General features: G+C 31.9%; 1 protein-coding gene across 4 annotated transcripts in view; it reads left to right on the forward strand.

Moving 5' to 3' along the window:
- LOC114331494 (dynein heavy chain, cytoplasmic) overlaps positions 1 to 19,481 on the forward strand; it is a 144,735-nt gene that overhangs the window by 112,808 nt on the left and 12,446 nt on the right. For all 4 annotated transcript variants that reach the window (XM_050643656.1, XM_050643658.1, XM_050643659.1 and 1 more), the window contains 4 exons: positions 10,371 to 10,728; positions 12,756 to 13,080; positions 16,044 to 16,257; positions 17,094 to 17,288. In XM_050643656.1, the coding sequence (XP_050499613.1) occupies positions 10,371 to 10,728; positions 12,756 to 13,080; positions 16,044 to 16,257; positions 17,094 to 17,288 (1,092 nt within the window). The remainder of the gene's footprint in view (positions 1 to 10,370; positions 10,729 to 12,755; positions 13,081 to 16,043; positions 16,258 to 17,093; positions 17,289 to 19,481) is intronic.

Genomic DNA, 19,481 nt, shown 5'->3' on the forward strand with positions numbered 1-19,481 from the left:
TGCAACCTTGTCTGAATCCTCATTGTATGGAGATTTCGTCGATGTAGATATCTCCAATTTTTACGATAGATAACAGTTTGATTCCAGTAGGTACAAATTTTTAATTTTTTTTTTTTATTTAATTTAAAAGTATTTTGCAATCTGTTGAGTGTCAACAATAAACAAAAGTAATGACATTGACTAAGGACAAGAAAGATTTTACCCACTGGTAAAATCAAAGTAGAATTTTTATAAAGTTGTGTAGAAAATAATTACATACCTACATTTTATAACTACTAACTAATTAGTTTAAAAGTTCACTCTAAATGGTAAGTCCAGTGGTTTGAACCTCTTTAACCTACGCTGTTCTTGGGAAGTGTCTAGGACAGCGTTTCCCAAATGGTGGGTCGCGACCCGGTACCGGGCCACGGACGCAAAATGCCGGGTCGCCTCGCCGTTTCACATCTTGCTTTTAATACCGTGCTCTAACTGACGCTGGCTTCTCCGAGGATCAAAGTCGTAGCACCAGAATGTGTTTGGGTGGATTGTAGCACCCACAGAGGCATTAGCTGCCAAAAAAGTGCCACCGTTTTTAACCAAATCTATGCAAGAGTGTGCAAAACTTATTTTCATAAAATCTTACCCACTGAACTCAAGAGTATTCTCTGCTTTGTGCAAATAAATGGGAAGTGAACATGAACATCTTCTTTTACACTGCGAAGTGTGTTGACTATAAAGAGGAAATGTTTTAAAAAGAAAAAAAAAACAAAATAATCGTTTTGTTTTGATTCAATTCTCCTAGCGGCGCCGCTTGGTACTATGTACTGTACCTCGGTTAACAGATTACTGACTCGTGGTCGAAATTATTTTCACTCGTTTTAAAAAGACTTATTGAATTAAATGAAGAAATTTCAATGATCTTAGAACGACATCCACCAACGGCTAGGGATGCAATATTGCAATTTAAAAACAGTTTTCATGATGTCAATTAGTTAATCGAGGCAGCCTAGCTTTGTGATATTTTTGACCTCTTGAACAATTTAAATATGACCTTACTAGGTAGCAATGTAACAGTATTTAAAGTACAAGAGAAGGTGGAAGCTGTAACAAAAAAAAACTTAATTTGTGGACACGCCGCGAGGAAGTAGAAAATTCCAAAGCTGACAGAACTACAAAACAAAAAGACTATAACGTGAATTCATTGCCGGGTGATATTCCAGCGGCTTCCAAGGAACACCTGCTAGGACTGGAGGCAAATCTGAACGAATATTTTCCTCCCATCCACAGCAACAAAGCATGGATAAAAATTCCATTTATAATGAACGTAGAATCCGAGACAGGACTTCCGAATTTAGCTATTGAGTCAGTAATTGAACTGTCGTGTGATTAGGGCTCTCAAAGATACATATTTAACAAAATACCACTGATAGGTTTTTGGCTGCCTTTATAAAATATGTATTTTTAAAAGCCATAAAGTTTCTAATTCCTTTTGTTACGACCTACAAAGAGTGAGGCAGGGTTTTCAACACTAGTTTTCCTCAAAAATAAAATATAGGAACCGTTTGGAAGTGGAACCGGACCTGAGGATAAAATTCTTTTCCTCCAAACGTGAAGTTTTTAGTTAACCAGAAATAACTACATACTTCTCAAAAGTAAAAGGTGTATGCAAAAAAGATAGTGGGTCACGAAGGATAACCACAAAAATTACCGGACCACGGAAAAATAAGTTTGGGAAACGCTGGTCTAGGAGGTTAAGTGCAAACTGGTTTTCATGATCCTCCAACTTGGCAATGTATGCAACGCTACGTTTTGTGATGACTTCTTGTACCATATCCATTTTAAGGTCTCGATGATGTTGTTGATGTACCAAGGTGCATTAGTGATAGTTCTGAGGGTTTTTAGTTGGATGATTTGGATGTTGGAGTGACTGGCTGTTCCCCATAGTTCCAACCCATATGTCCAGATTGGCATAAGTATTGCCTTATAGAGCAGCAATTTATTATCCAGAGATAGTCTTGATGAACGGCCCATTAACCAATACATATTTCTGAATTGGAGACCTAGTTGCTTTCTCTTGGTCCAGATATGTTTCCTCCATGTGAGACTTCTGTCCAAATGAATACCAAGATATTTTACCTCGTTGGCTGATGGTAATTGGTGATTGTTTAAAGTTACAGGAGGACAAGTTCCTCTTCGTGTTGTAAATGTAACATAAATAGATTTTTTCCACCTACCTCTACCGAAAGTATACTTTTCCGGACCTGATTGTAGGGAGCAAAGTTGTACTTTTCCTCCCTAGGGAGGAAAATATTTTTCCTCCCTAGGGAGGAAAAGTAAAAGTGACGTCATGGTATTTCATTCATGAAATATAACTTATTGACGCCCTGTACAATATCTATTTTCTATTACGTAAGTATCTATACATTTTAACGTTTATTTAAAAACACTCTGTATTTTGCAGAATGGTAAAAAACAGTAAATTGTTATTCTGATTTAACAATGTTTACATTAATAATTTGACTTATATTATTGACAGTTGACAGTTATATTGTACCTACTTATTAGTTTTAGTTCTAACAAATTTTGTTGGTTAGTTACATAAATAAATTAAGTAAAAATGAAAAAATGACTTTTTATTTGAGGAAGGTGGAAAAACCATATGTATAACATGGGAGTAAAGTGCCTTTTCCTCCCTTGAATGATTACTGCCCTCCGCTACGCGTCGGGCAGTAAACTTCATTCTCGGGAGGAAAAGTAGCACTTTCCTCCCTTGTTATACAAATAGCTATTCTTCATTGACTTTAATTTTCCATTCCAAAAACCAATCTTGTATTATGTCTAGATACGCTTGAAGGAGATGCGAGGCATAAATAGGGTCAGTGTGTGAGGCTAGGATTGCAGTATCGTCGGCAAATGTTCCTAGCATCATTTCTTCTGTATGTGGTCTCTCCTCTAGTGGTTCCTGAAGAGTTGGAGGTATATCTGCGGTAAACAAGGGATACAAGGTAGGTCCCAGCACGCTACTCTGTGGTACGCCAGCTTTGATAGAATAGAGTTTGGAAATTGCATCTTGGTATTTAATAAAATAACACCTATCTGACAAATATGACTCAAGAAGAATGTAAAAGCTGTGCGGTAATGTCCTTTTTAGCTTGTATAGGAGGCCTTCATGCCATACCTTGTCAAATTCCTGCCTCAAAATCAGCATTTATATGTTTTACCACTCTGTGAACTTGTTGGTTGTTGAGTGATGGGGCCGAAATCCAAACTGGTGGTCTGGAATTAGATTTTTGATTCAGGGTTCGAGTTTTTTTACTAATAGTTTTTCGAAAACTTTAGACGTGATTGGCAGGAGGCTGATTAGCCTGTACGATGTAGTTTCTTCTTGAGGTTTCCCCGGTTTTAGAATGGTTATTATCTGAGACACTTTCCATTGATCAGGAAAGTAACCTAAGTTTAATATGGCATTGAATATAAACGTTATAAGTTTTATGCATTTGAGAGATAATTCTTTCAACACTTTTCCACTGATCAAGTCGTACCCTGGATATTTTCTATCGTTTAAATTATCTAAGGTGACTTCGGACGATTTAAATTTCGGAATAGGCAAACTCATTTGATATGGACTTTGAAGAAATGAGAATACGTCTACTTCCACAGGTGAATTCATGTGATTGGGAGTAAATACTGGTCCGAGTAAACATTGAACAATGTTAGGGACAAAATGCAACCTTGTCTGACTCCTCATTGTATGGAGTTCATCGATGTAGTTATCTCCAATTTTTACGATAGATAACAGTTTGATTCTAGTACAAATTTTTAATGACACGAATATCATTCATAGATGGTGCTGTTAATTATTTTAATAATTACACGGAAAATGTGAAGAAGATTTGATTCCAATTCAGTGCCTCTACACGATACTCTGAAGAGGGTAAGGTTAAACCCGAAATACTTATAAGCACATAGCAAATGCCCTATTCTGTAATCAAATCTGAATCATATTTATTTTTCATTTCATCAGAAGTATTGGCATCTTAGGGTAAGAACAGAACAAGTGGGTCGCGGTGGCAGGCGCGGATCCAAGGGGGGGTCAATGGGGTCAATTGCCTCCTCCTTGAGACTTCGCCTGGTGTGGCCTTTTTTAAGCAAGAGATAATTACGATTGAAAATAAATAGTGAGTTTTGTGTCCTGTTGACAACTGAATAACGGAATGAAACATAAAACAGAATTCCTTCTCCAAAGTATGTGTTCTCGGTCTTACTGTATGGTGTCGAGTCTTGTACTGTGAATGAAATCGATCTACTTACCTAAATCGCCTTGAGTCTTTCGAAATGTAATTCTATAGAAGAATTTTAAAAGTATCTTGGGAGAAGAAGATTTGAAACTCCACAATACTAGAACGTCTCAGCAAGACTACTGAGATTATAGAAGGCATCAAGAAGATAAAAGTGGAGTATTTTGGACATGTAATGAGAAGTTTCAAATATAGGTTGCTACAAAATATTATGCAAATATAATTTATTAAAGTGAAAATAGAAGGCAAACGCAGTCCAGGACGAAAAAGCACTTCGTGGTCGATTTAGGGTGGCAGTGAAGAAAATTAAGATAGCTATGATAGTAACTAACGTTCTGAAAGGACATGGTACATAAAGTAACAGCCCATAACGAAAAAGAATCATGCGTACGCGAGTGACGAGAAAATTTTTATTTCATTGCCCCCTCCTTGCAAGGTTGCTGGATCCGCCGTTGCGCGGTGGAGGTCGCGGTCGATGTCGATATCCATGTAAAACAAACACATTGTAGTGAATGGAAGAAAACAGAGCAGGTAAGTCTCTGTGGAGGTTTAGCGCGATGCCATCCAGGAGGTTTACATCGATGCTTTTGAAAATAAAATGAGTTTGTTTTACATGGGTGTCTACTGCGCGGCCTACAAGGATGCTTCCCTGTGATTGGTCCGTTCGAAGCCAAGTTGTCATTACCTGCGCTATCTGAGTTGATACTTTTTATATAATTCCTTTTTTGTATTCAGTTTATTTTTGAATTTCTAAAGTATTTAAATTCAGTAAATTTTTTGAAGGAGGATCTGATTATTTACAGCTGACATTTCATCACTATCATCACTTGACTGACACAACATCGCAAAAGCACAGTCTTTTTGTCATTCAAATTTCATTAAACTACTTTACTTGATAGTGGTTCTAGCTCGACTGATAGCACAGGTGACCTCCTTGCTATGTGCTGTCGACATCGACCGCGACTTAATTAGTAGCATCCACCGCGACCTCCACCTCAACATCGACCCACTTGTTCTGTTCTTACCCTTAGAGTTTAAATAGATTAAGGTATGCACAAAAGATCTCTATAGGTCTAAGTCCCCTCCCCCTTTCAATATATTATCTATATTTCTCTTCTCTCGTCATATCTCTCACTCTTCTCCCTCTATCACGTACTCCTCTCTTTATATATCCGGATCCTCTTCAACTCTATGCCTCACCATTTTCTCTATAGACCAATCAAGTTAGTAAAAAATAAGCCGTTTTTCGACATAATTGAAAAGACGAGGTTTGACAGTTGAAATGTGTAGTATGAGATATTACAAAAGGGCTACCATCTTGGGATTCATCAATTTTTTAGTGGAACAATTTTTAAATAAACAATCAAAACGTCAAACTTAGTTTTGTGCTCATAACTTAAAAACTTGTTTATTTAGAGATTTGACGTTCACAGGTAACTTTTTTAGAATAAAAAGATACATCGAATGAGATACGCTAAATGAAAATCGGTTAATAAACAAAAAAGTTATTGCAAAACAGACGACAAAATCATTGTTTTTTAATATTGTTAATAACAATTTTATTGTTTATTAGAATATGTTTAAATATACCTAAACTTGAGGGCATTATGGTGTTTGAATGGTGTGCAAAAAATGGTCCAGATCTGTTTAATAGTTTTCGCAAAATTGAATTTGTTTATAAATTTTTTTGAAAAAGGAGCTAACTTCTGAGGCTGGTCCAGTTAATATAGCTGAATGTATCTCAATAATGCGGAGCTCATTTCCTTCGTTAAGATGTATACTAACAGCCTATGAAAAAAAAAGTAAAAAAAAATTACATACACGTACACAAAATTATTTGTTAATAAATAGCAGTTTTTAAGCTTATAAACAATTACAATAATTTCGTAGAAATTAGATCAAATTAAATGGCAATAAAAAATACGGAAAGCTGGTTAAAATACACAACTTCTAAAAAAAATTTTAGGTCGTACGACCCTTGGGGTCTGAGATAGCCCCTTTTTTTGAAAAGATCACTGTTACGTTAATTAACAACACTAAGATCTGAAATTAACCAATATTTTATAAGAAAAGTCAAAGTTTTTAACAAAGTTTTTAGCAAGAAAAAATGTTAAAAATTGTTTAAACAGTAGTGTTACAAACAAAAAGTATTTTGCGTTCCGACTAAAGTAAAAAATAGCGGGCGTAGTCGACTGACTGAATAGTGCACGCGGTTGACGACCGGCAGCAACTCCTAAAATTACGTTATACCGACCACAAAAATCAACTTTAAAGTGAATAACAAATTTTCGTCATTCCTTATGTTTTCGATGTCTCCGAATCCGAATATGGAGTTTATTTTTTTCTAGAATTAGTGGAACATGTTCAAAAATCAAATTTTATGCCAAAATGCGATAAATCAATTTTGATGATTTTTCAATTTTAACTCACTGTATTTTTGGTCGCTGTAAATATTTCCTTTTGAAAATTTTACTGTGCTATCTTTAAAGCATTTAGATAACAATGAGATTTGTCCAAAATGATTAAACACATTAAAAGAGAAGTTGTTAATTTTTAAACATTTTGTCGTCAGATTTCGTTAGTTTCATGCTTAGTTAAAAAAGTTGAGTGACAAACTTTTAAGTTTATAATTTTAACTAACACAAAAATAAAATATAATTCATGAAGAAGTTTTCGAAAAAAATTTAATTTAAAATATGCAATAGGAAAAATGTTATGTGACTTTATAGACGAGCGGCACACTGGCACACCCCAAAAAAAGCTTATTTCTCGAGATACTGATAATAATTTTGGTAATACTTTATATTTTTGATGGTGCTGAAAACGAAAATTAGGGTTGTTTTGAAAAAATGCCCCTTTTTTTGAAAAAATCACTGTTACGTTAATTAACAACACTAAGATCTGAAATTAACCAATATTTTATAAGAAAAGTCAAAGTTTTTAACAAAGTTTTTAGCAAGACAAAATGTTAAAAATTGTTAAAACGGTAGTGTTATAAACAAAAAGTATTTTGCGTTGCGACTAAAGTAAAAAAAAATAATGGGCGTAGCCGAATGAGAATAAATTCGCGGACTACCATTCGCTAGCGCTAGACCGGTGCAGCCCATTTTTAACATTGAAAGTATACCGGATTTGAAGCTTAATATTATATTTATATATTTTGGTAGAAACTTGCATTTTATGAATATTATTATCTTGCACATTTATTTAGTAAAATTATATTTTAAATAAATAAATTTAAAAAATGACAATAAAAAGGCCACTTAAAAAAGGTTTATACATCCCATTAGCTGCTTTGTTTTGGATAATTTTGCAATGAAAATAAGATAAACATTATTATTTTAATGTGGTACCATAGATAAAAAAAATAGTAAACTTGGTACAGTAGAACCCGATTGGTAGGTATAGGCCATTTTTTATTCTCTATTTTGAATCCGTGTGTAGTCCAGGCTGTATCGTCGACCCCGTTAGGTAAATTATTCCGATTCTTATTTTTTGCACAAACTTATTCAAAAAAAAGTTCCTTATAACAAATCCAAAGGGTACCAAGAGCTACCGCGGCCGGAAAATTGTTTAAACAATTTTTTTCATTAGTTTTCTGTTAACTTATAAAAGTTGGGTGACAAACTTTAGTTTATAATATTAATCAACGCAGCATTAAAACATAGGTCCTGAAGAAGTTTTCTGGAAAATTTCAAGTCAAAATATGCAACAGAAAAAGTTACGCGACCTTATAGACGAGTGGTACTCCCCAAAAAAAACGCTCATTTCTCGAGATATCAACCACACTGTGGTGAATGGCTAATTTTGGTCTTACTTTATGTTTTTGATGGTGCTGAAAACGAAAATGAGTTTTATTTTGAATTTTAGCTGGGGAAACATTGTCAAAATCGAAATTTTACCCTAAAAATAAAAAAAATGAAATCACGTTTTTCTTAAAATTAAAAGTTACACCACCTTTTTTCTATAAAACATTTTGTTCTCTGTACTCTAGATTTTAACATAAAATTAATTGAACAGCTAAATTTCAAATTTTGTCACTCAACTTTTGCGATTAAACTTTGCAGTTCAAGAATCTGCACCTTTTACTTCAAACAATTTATAACTTTCTTTATAGCAAGACAGAAATATTGAAGCAGGTCCCATTGTCTTCAGAATGGTGAGAAATATATACTATAAAAATTTCAGAAAAAAATATTACAATGGAACTGAGTTGTAGCAAGTTAAACTCAAAAAACGTGATTTTTATTTTTAGGGTAAAGTTGCGATTTTGATAATGTTCCCCCACGTAAAATTCAAAACAACCCTAATTTTCGTTTTCAGCACCATCAAAAATATAAAGTACCTATTACCAAAATTAGTACCAGTATCTCGAGAAATAAGCTTTTTTTGGGGTGTGCCAGTGTGCCGCTCGTCTATAAAGTCACATAACATTTTTCCTGTTGCATATTTTAAATTAAATTTTATTGAAAAACTTTTTCATAAATTATATTTTATTTCTGTGTTAGTTAAAATTATAAACTAAAAAGTTTGTCACTCAACTTTTTTAAGTAAGCATGAAACTAACGAAATCTGACGACAAAATGTTTAAAAATTAACAACTTCTCTTTTAATGTGTTTAATCATTTTGGACAAATCTCATTGTTATCTAAATGCTTCAAAGGTAACACAGTAAAATTTTCAAAAGGAAATATTTACAGCGACCAAAAATACAGTGAGTTAAAATTGAAAAATCATCAAAATTGATTTATCGCATTTTGGCATAAAATTTGATTTTTGAACATGTTCCACTAATTCTAGAAAAAAATAAACTCCATATTCGGATTCGGAGACCTCGAAAACATAAGGAATGACGAAAATTTGTTATTCACTTTAAAGTTGATTTTTGTGGTCGGTATAACGTAATTTTAGGAGTTGCTGCACTATTCAGTCAGTCGACTACGCCCGCTATTTTTTACTTTAGTCGGAACGCAAAATACTTTTTGTTTATAACACTACTGTTTAAACAATTTTTAACATTTTTTCTTGCTAAAAACTTTGTTAAAAACTTTGACTTTTCTTATAAAATATTGGTTAATTTCAGATCTTAGTGTTGTTAATTAACGTAACAGTGATTTTTTCAAAAAAAGGGGCTATCTCAGACCCCAAGGGTCGTACGACCTAAATTTTTTTTTACAAGTTGTGTATTTTAACCAGCTTTCCGTATTTTTTATTGCCATTTAATTTGATCTAATTTCTACGAAATTATTATAATTGTTTATAAGCTTAAAAACTGCTATTTATTAACAAATAATTTTGTGTACGTATATGTAATTTTTTTTTTACTTTTTTTTCATACGCTGTTAGTATACATCTTAACGAAGGAAATGAGCCCCGGATTATTGAGATATATTCAGCCATATTAACTGGACCAGCCTCAGAAATTAGCTCATTTTTCAAAAAATTTTATAAACAAATTCAATTTTGCGAAAACTATTTAACAGATCTGGACCATTTTTTGCACAACATTCAAACACCATAATGCCCTCAATTTTAGTTATATTAAAACATATTCTAATAAACAATAAAATTGTTATTAACAATATTCAAAAACAGTGATTTTGTCTTCCGTTTTGCAATAAATTTTTTGTTTATTAACCGATTTTTATTTAGCGTATCTCATTCGATGTATCTTTTTTTTCTAAAAAAGTTATCTGTGGACGTCAAATTTCTAAATAAACAAGTTTTTAAGTTATGAGCAAAAAACTAAGTTTGACGTTTTGATTGTTTATTTAAAAAATGTTCCACTAAAAAATTGATGAATCCCAAGATGGTAGTCTTTTTGTAATATCTCGTACTACACATTTCAACTGTCAAACCTCGTCTTTTCCGTTAAGTCTAGAAAAAACCTAACTTGATTGGCCTACTATGCAATTTCACTATTTCACATCTAGGTATTTTTAAAATAGCTAAAAGACGCAAGGTCGACTCGGCCTGAATAAAAACGGTACCGTGGATAAAACCAAGGTTAATAATAGTCCGTTGAAGCGTGGCCTAACTTGGCCCTGCTCTTCCTGGGTAGAGGGGGATATTCTTATATTTTCTTTCTTTTAGGTTGTATATGAAAGAGTGGCAAGAGGTATGCTCCACAACGATCGACTTACATTTGCAATACTACTCTGTAGAATCCACTTGAAAGGACAGCTAACCGAACCGAATTTGGATCAAGAATTCAACTTCTTCCTTAGAGGCAAAGAAGGTGTTTTCAGTAACACCGGTGCATTCGCTACCGATGGATTGAACAGCGATCAACAAGAAGCTGTCGTTAGATTATCGACAAAATTACCAACATTTAAGAAATTAGCGAACCAAATAAAGGAAATGCCTGAATTTGGAGCTTGGTTGCAACAAGGAAGTCCTGAGCAAGCAGTTCCACAATTGTGGATTGAGGAAAAACAACTCAGTGCAGTGGGTAAGTCTTATTAAAACGTTTTTATACACTTGGCTTGATTGTTGTCACGGTCTCCGCAAATTTTGTAATCCATTTTAAAAATAGCTCTATGCTACCTAGGTACCTGAAATTTTCAGAATAACTTAGAACCAGCTAACAATGCAATATTTAACTGCTATTATACAGGGTGATTGATTAGTAGGGTAAAGCTACTTAGATCCGTTATAGTAATGGATAGCGATAAAAGTTAATAACAAAAATTGTAGCCAACTTTGAACTTCACATTACAAAATTAGTTAGAATGTTACAGGGTGTTCGATAACATAGTGACAGATCAAAGTTATGTTTTTTTTAAATGGAACACCCTGTATTTTATTTTATATTCAAAATCTTCTTAACTTCTCCATTACAAAAATATAAGGGTTTAGTATGTTATACAGGGTATTTACAAAGTTATAACCAATTTTATATGGAAATCCAAAAAACCATATTTTTTATAAACTGTCAAAATTTTCATAAATAATCGATATTGCTAAATTTCTTTACATTGAATACAGGGGGAGTCAAAACGCAAGTACATTATTTTCTCAGTAATTTTAAATGAAACACTCTGTATTTTATATCACTGTCGAAAAGTACCATTACCTTACTTTAATTTTTATATAACAGTCCCTATGTCTAAATTTATTAGTTTTCGAGATATTTTCATTTTTCAGAGCAAATTATTAATTACGGTTCTAAATCTATCCAAATTTTAGGCAAGCCATGACTGAATTGTCTAATACTGACAATTTATGATTACTGATTATCAATCTGTAATCAAAGTTGGTTACAATTTTTGTTATTAACTTTTATTGCTATCTTACTATAACGGATCTACGGAGCTTTACCCCACTAATCAATCACCCTGTATGGATAAATCGATTTTTTTTTATTTCAAACTATTTTAAGAATGTGACTAATGTAATGATATTTTAAAGTACGTTAATAAATCGATATCTACAAATTGATGGTGGGTCAGTGGCATTAGACTGCAGATCGAGAGTTCCCTAGTTCGAACACGGCTGTTGCGTATCTTTTTTTTATTTTTTTTTAATAAATAATTAAAAGTTGATATTTGTACTTAAAATTCATATTTTATAAGTTAATTATTATATATACCATTTTAAACAACCGTGGTATTATAAAAAGTACTTTTTTATACTAGTGTAATTTTTGGAATTATAATTTTAACAGTTAATACACCTACTAAAAATCCATATTTTATTCTTTCGAAACATGTTGTCCTGTATATAACAAAACCGTGTTATTATAAAAAGTACTTTTGAAGTTATACTTCTTTTAATCTTTCAAGTTATGTATGTATCAACGCAAGTAAGGTATAAAAAAATATATTAGTGTTTTTATTAAATATATTTATTATAATCTATTGAAAATGTATTATTGAAAATGTTTTTTCACTTGATTTATTTGTCATCGTGATTGTAATTATATCCGAGAAATGATCGTATGTATACACAGCGGTGGTAGCTCATCGGCAGAGCACTCGCCTAGGGATGGAGAGGTATCCGGGACAATTCATACCTTTTTTTTTAATTTTTGGTGTTCTTTTAGTTTTTTTTTTCTTCTTTTTAAAATTAGTTTAATATTTAAATACAATACAAAAAAAGAACTGTTTAAAGTAAATATATTGATTTCGTTGAAATCATATAATAGAAGTATAGCTTCCTACGTGCGTACAAAGTATGTACACACACATTCTTTTTTTATTATAGTGTAATTTTTGGAATTTTAAGCATTTTATATCGTCAAATTATTTTATATTCTCTCCTATAAATAATAAAAACGTTTTATTATAAGAAAGATCTTTTTTAAAAAAGTGTAATTATTTTAAAGTTATAGTTAGATTTATTATTGCGAATATAAGAATGTATACGAAATAATGGCATTGCTAAAAAAACATAAAATTAGCAGACTTGAAAATATATAAAAGTGGAAAAAAAATTAATTACTATATTAAATATTAAATTACTTTATTTATTGTATAGGTAGAGCAATGTACCAACTGCTGGTTATCCAAGCCTTCAGACCTGATAGAGTAATAGCTGCCGCTCATAACTTCGTATCAGTCGTTCTGGGAGCAGACTTCATGTACTTGGCAGAAAAAGAACTTGAATTTGCCGCATGCGTCGAAAAAGAGATTAGATCTAACGTTCCAGCACTTTTATGCTCGGTTCCCGGTTTCGACGCTTCTGGTCGTGTCGATGATCTTGCAGCCGAACTTAACAAGCAAATATCCAGCATTGCTATCGGATCAGCCGAAGGATTCAACCAGGCTGATAGAGCTATAAATATGGCCTGCAAGACTGGAAGGTAAGTCATAAGTTTGAAGTAAGTCATAACATTGAAGTTTTATAACGAGTGTCTCATAATGTAACCGAAATGTTCCAGCTTGCGTCTCTTTATTATATTGACCAGTTATGTTGTTTGGTTCAGCCGTCTAAGGACCTCCTCATTTCTAACTCTGTCAACGAGAATACAGGGTGTCCCCGAAAATAGTGCGTCCCTTAAAGGTATAGATAGAAGGCACAATGTAGAGCAAAAAAGTCTTATAACATTTTTTTCTAAATTCAGCCGTTTGGCCAAAAAACGAAAATACATTTTGATATGCAAATTGAAGTCTGGCAACACCGCGCAACACAAAAGCTAAAGGTTGACACATTTAAAAATGCATAGTAGGTTTGTAGGTCATTTGTATCTGGTAGGTAGTAAAGTAAAAATATAAATATCAACCAAATGGCTAGTGTTTACATTTTTTCACCCCGTCCTGGTTCCCTCGTATCAAACAAACCAAAATGTGGCAAAAATGCCACATTATTAAAGCAAGAAATAATTATTTTGCAGGTAGATACCTACATCTAGGGATGAGTATGAGTAGGGATGCTAAAAATCACAACTCAAATAGTAAATAAACAAGGAGTTCCATTAGATTAAATTTCACAGTCACAGGTTCTTCTACGCCATGTTGCCAGGTCATATATATTTATGAAAATAAAAATTTACTCATATGGAGAACAATGTAATTTTTTTTTGGAAACGGTTAACTTTAGGAAAAAATGGTATAAGACTTTTTTGTTCTAAATTGTGTATTATATCCACACCTTAAAGGAACGCACTATTTTCGGGGACACCCTGTATAAAAATTCATATTGGGATGCATTGTATAGTACCAAAGTAACCCACCCAAATCAGACAGTAAAAATAGGATTATTTTTGAACATAGACTAGGAGCAAATGTATATAGTTTTCTTCTTCTTTTTCTTCTTCTTCTTTTTCTTCTTCTTCTTGTGCCACTCCTATCGGAGATTGGAAATCATCAAGGTTACCCTGACCTTGTTTACAGCTGACCTAAAAAGTTTATTAGTGGTGCAGCTAAACCACTTTCTCAAATTCCGCAACCATGACATTCTTCTACGGCCTGGATTCTTCGGCATCTTCTTCACAGAATATGAATGCTGTTTCCTCAGCTAGTTTCAATAATTTTAGGTCCTATCCAAATCTGCAATGCTTTGAAAGTAGTAATAGTTTTATTATGATACATATCTTTCTTGGTTCTGGTCTTTCAGAAACATTTCTTGATTACATGTCTATTAAGATTTATTTATTATACAATGTGTCCCAGACTAATTTATCCAGGCTATATCTCTTAAACGAATAGAGATTTTCGAATGGGACAAAACTGATCTATTCTATATGTAATACACTTTAATATGGCGTAAAAAAATCATCCCCTAAATTTTAAATATTTTAAATATTTAAAAAATTTATTTTAAATATTCATCCCTTAGTTACAACCTCTAATTTTAATTTTTATAATAGCACCCTGTACATTTTTTTATAGTTTTGGATGTGATCTTCTATCGTCTATTCAACAGATTTTTTTAAAATACAATCGGTTCGTAAGTAATCAAGAAAATATCAGTTTATTTTTGATAATTATGTGTCCCAGACTAATTTATCCAGGCTATATTTCTTAAACGAATAGAGATTTTCTAACGGGACAAAAACTGATCTATTCCATTTGTAATACACTTTAATATGGCGTAGAAAAAATCATCCTCTAAATATTCATTCCTTAGTTACAACCTCTATTTTTAATTTTTATAATAGCACCCTGAACATTTTTTTACAGTTTTGTATGTCTATTCTATCGTCTATATTTAAAAGATTTTTTTTTAAATAAAATGGTTTAGGGGATAATTTGTTATTGTTATTTTGTGACTCTACATACATAATGTAGAGCTTTGACCATAAAATTATAAAATTTTCAGTTTCAATAAAGCATATTTCTTTTCTATATTTTTTAACTATCTTGATTAATTTAACAATAATAAAAAATAAACTGATATTTTCTTGATTACTTACGAAACCATTTTATTTAAAAAAAAATCTGTTGAATAGACGATAGAAGACCACATACAAAACTATAAAAAAATGTACAGGATGTTATTAAAAAAAATTTAAGTTAGGGGTTGCAACTAAGGGATGGATATTTAGTTGATGATTTTTTTCTACGCCGTATTAAAGTGTATTACAAATGGAATAGATCAGTTTTTGTCCCATTCGACAATCTCTATTCGTTTAAGAAATATAGCCTGGATAAATTAGCCTGGGACACATAATTAACAAAAATAAACTGATATTTTTTTTATCATTTACGACCCGATTTTATTTTTAAAAAATCTGTTGAACAGACGATAGAAGACCACATCCGAAACTATAAAAAAAATGTACAGGGTGCTATTAAAAATATTAAAGTTAGGGGTTGTAACTAAAAGACAAATATTTAGGGAACGATTTTACGCCATATTAAAGTGTAATACAAATGGAATAGACTAGTTTTTGTCCCATTCGAAAATCTATTCGTTTAAGAGATATAGCCTGGATAAATTAGTCTGTGACACCCTGTATATTTATTATATATTTATTTTTCTATTTTTTGCTACAGGTGTGCATGCAAATGTCAATGACACATAAACTAACAAAATGGTCTAATTAATTTATTTCGTTTTCCTAAGCATTTCCGTACCCATTTGGAGCTGATCATTTACGAACTAGTCTTGAACAGACTTTATGAAATGTTCCACTTGAAAAATAGTTGACGTTTTTCCAGACTTTCTGGAAAATCAGTGTCCCAACTAGCATCTGAACGAACCAACGACGTTGCCATTTAATTGGGTTATGTCTAATCCTAAAATCAACGCTCTGTATAAAATATTATAATTTATTGACATACTTTATAACTTTACTGAAAAAATATTGTTCATTGCCTTTAGATGGGTCATGCTGAAGAACGTACACTTGGCTCCTCAATGGTTAGTCCAGCTGGAGAAGAAGCTTCATTCACTTCAACCTCACGCCAACTTTAGACTATTCCTCACCATGGAAATTAATCCGAAACTACCAGTTAATCTTCTTAGAGCAGGAAGAATATTTGTATTCGAACCTCCACCGGGTATTAGAGCTAACCTCTTGAGAACATTCAGCACAGTGAGTATAAATATGTAATATTCAATTGTTCCAATGGATCTCTGACATTATTCACGATTTACTTTTTATACTAGGTCTCTTTTTTACTTACAGAAACTAGTATCGCAAAATTAAGTCGCTTGACCATAGAAACTACAATAAGTTAAACAAGGATAAGCGATGGGGCATGTCTTTGATACATTATTTACTAAGAATTTTGACGTTTATCATTTTCAGTGTCATTGGCGCATTTGTTGTGTTTAAAAATGGTTTTTCATATTATTTAAACTTTTAGTCTTTGTACATTTCATTGTAATTTTTATTTTCAAACATAATTGTTAGAACGACTAACTGCTGCTGTCTTATTTGTTTATTTCCGGTAATTATTTATTTTTAAGCTAATGAGACAAGTAATATTTTTTAACCTACAAATTGTCATTATACTACATGATTCTGGCTATAGTTCTGTAGAAATTTATTTGTTTATTTTAGAGATCACTGTTGGACTTTTTGTTTTTTTTTAATTTATTTATTACCGTTCTATATTTGTGTTTATATTAGTAATAGTCAGTATGATGTTCAAGCTGTTTAATGTTGAGTCCATCAATCTTCTCAAAAATGAAAAAGGATCAAACACTTCAATAAAATAACTTTATAAAATACGTTCACCGGGATAATAGCCATTTTCTAATAATTACATTGATAGTACATACCGACGTACGTTTCACTTAATGTTTTGATTTAACTTGTTTGCAAATGAATCATTACGTATGTGCAAAGATCCGTTGGAACAACTGTAATCAATGAATCATTTTTGAAATCGAAATTTTTATAACCATTATCCAATATCTTTGTAGGTTCCAGCCAGTAGGATGATGAAAGCACCAAACGAAAGAGCAAGACTTTACTTCTTATTGGCGTGGTTCCACGCGATTGTCCAGGAGAGGTTGAGATATTGCCCTCTAGGTTGGGCAAAACATTATGAATTTAGTGAATCAGATTTAAGAGTTGCCTGTGATACTTTGGATACTTGGATTGATACAACGGCTATGGTAAGTTATTTACTGATGGTTCTATAAAATGCAAAAGTTCAACTTATTGTGAAGTTAAAAGTTTTATTCTTCTCCTCTTTATTCTTCATATGTATGTGATATAACTTGTTGCTATTATATTCTCAAGTCTTCAATATAATATATAGATGTGTCGTGTTTTTGAGGAATGGCAAGGTGGAGCAACGATAGGAGAAAGAAAAATCAAAAACCTACATTACGCTGATGACACTGTTATATTGGCGTCTTGACCAGAAGAACTGGAACAAATTATGAATAGGCTAGGTGTTGAGTACGAAATATATTTTGAAAATAAATTTACAAAAAGCCAAAGTAATGATCATCGATGGAATCGGAAACAACCAGTGGCAGGGCAATCTAGGGGCAGTGGTCGTACACACGAAGAAAGTAGTTAGAAAACAACTAAATGATTGTATCAGCAGTCATATGATTATAGGATGTGAGTTAGTTAACATCAATGTAGGTACCAGAAACTGAAAACCACAACTGAAAAGAAAAGAAAGAAACTAATAAGTTCAGTTGTGGAGTCGGTAAAAATAAGTGAAAAAGTAATAATAATAGACTCAGTTGAAAATTAATTGAAAGTAAGAAAAGGAAATTGCTTTATTAATTGAAACAGAGAAGAAATTTTAATAATTTGTTAAAATAAGTAAAAGAAATGGACTTATCTACATTGAGTTCTGTCTGTGCATAAATAAATAATATTAACACTAACATTAACACATTAAACATATAGCACAAGAACATAAAGACGAGACAACAAATAGTTTAAAAAAGAGTGGTAATAGGAGCTAGCAGAAGAGCACTACAGAGCTATTCCAGGTCAAATCAACACACTTTGAATTAATTTTTTTCCTGACCTATTTAGATTTTGTTAAAATTTAGAGTACTCATAGTGGATGATTAGGTGAAGAAAAATACAAAATTTTAAATTTTTGAGAAATTGAGAATGTTAATACATTTTTAAATTTTTATTTCAAACCGTTTCCGAAATATGGTTATGCAAAGTTTTCCAAAAAAATCCAAAACACCGCGACCATAGTTTATTGGAATAGTTGTAGAAGCTGTCCTAATTGAGCTAGAATGCTGGGAGAGGTGTCATTTTGCAGCATTTTTAAAGCTCTTTATAGTGATATATACAGCATGATGTTATGATAAACAATTTTTTCTAAAACAAAAAAAGTATACTTTGATTAAGTTTTTTTCCAAAAAGTACATAATTTAAAATTTTCATAATATTGCTACAAATACATAGTACTGTTGTTAATAACATATAAAATTTTTATCATGGGATGGAGATTTATCAAAAAAAATAAATTTACCACATACAGTATGGTGCAAAGGAAAGGAATAAATTCGTAATATCGAAAGCTGGCGACTTTAAGGAAACATTCCGAAACAGGTCGATTTTTATTTTTAAATTGTAATTTTTTAGCATATATATCATACTAGTGACGTCATCCATCTGAGCGTGATGAGGTGATGATGATTTTTTTAAATGAGACTGGGTGTCGTGTGCTAGCTCATTTGAAAGATTATTCAATCATCTATTCAGTAATTAATAAACAATAACATCATTATTTATACAGGGTGGCAAACAAACGGTTTTTTTTTAATTAAATTAATTGACAAAAAGAGAAGACGGTATGTAATTTATTTAATTTAAAATATATTTTACTGTTGCCAGAAACAGATAAATTACATACATTCTTCTTTTTTGTCAATTAATTCAATTTAAAAAAACTTTTTTTGCCACCCTGTATAAATATCTATGTTATCGTTTATATTACTGAATAGAGAATTAAATCAAGTATATTCAAATGGGAAATAAGCCACAATTTTACCTAAAAATGATTTTATTAACGTTTCGACGCCCAAGTCAAAAGTTGTCAAAATACAAAATAATACTAAATAAACAAAAATGTTGTTGCTTAGTAAAAAATTCTTCTAATAATTTATTTAATCTGACTCATTTATATCGGCAATTCAGACACGTATTATACATTTTAAAGTAGACGACTTTAAAATGATATTGCCAATATTGATGAGTTGCGTTCCTGGGACGACTTTACTACGCAACTCATCAATATTGGCAATATCATTTTAAAGTCGTCTACTTTAAAATGTATAATACGTGTCTGAATTGCCGATATAAATGAGTCAGATTAAATAAAT

This window comes from Diabrotica virgifera, chromosome 2 (genome assembly GCF_917563875.1).
Source record: "Diabrotica virgifera virgifera chromosome 2, PGI_DIABVI_V3a".
In the NCBI taxonomy this organism is placed as follows: domain Eukaryota; kingdom Metazoa; phylum Arthropoda; class Insecta; order Coleoptera; family Chrysomelidae; genus Diabrotica; species Diabrotica virgifera.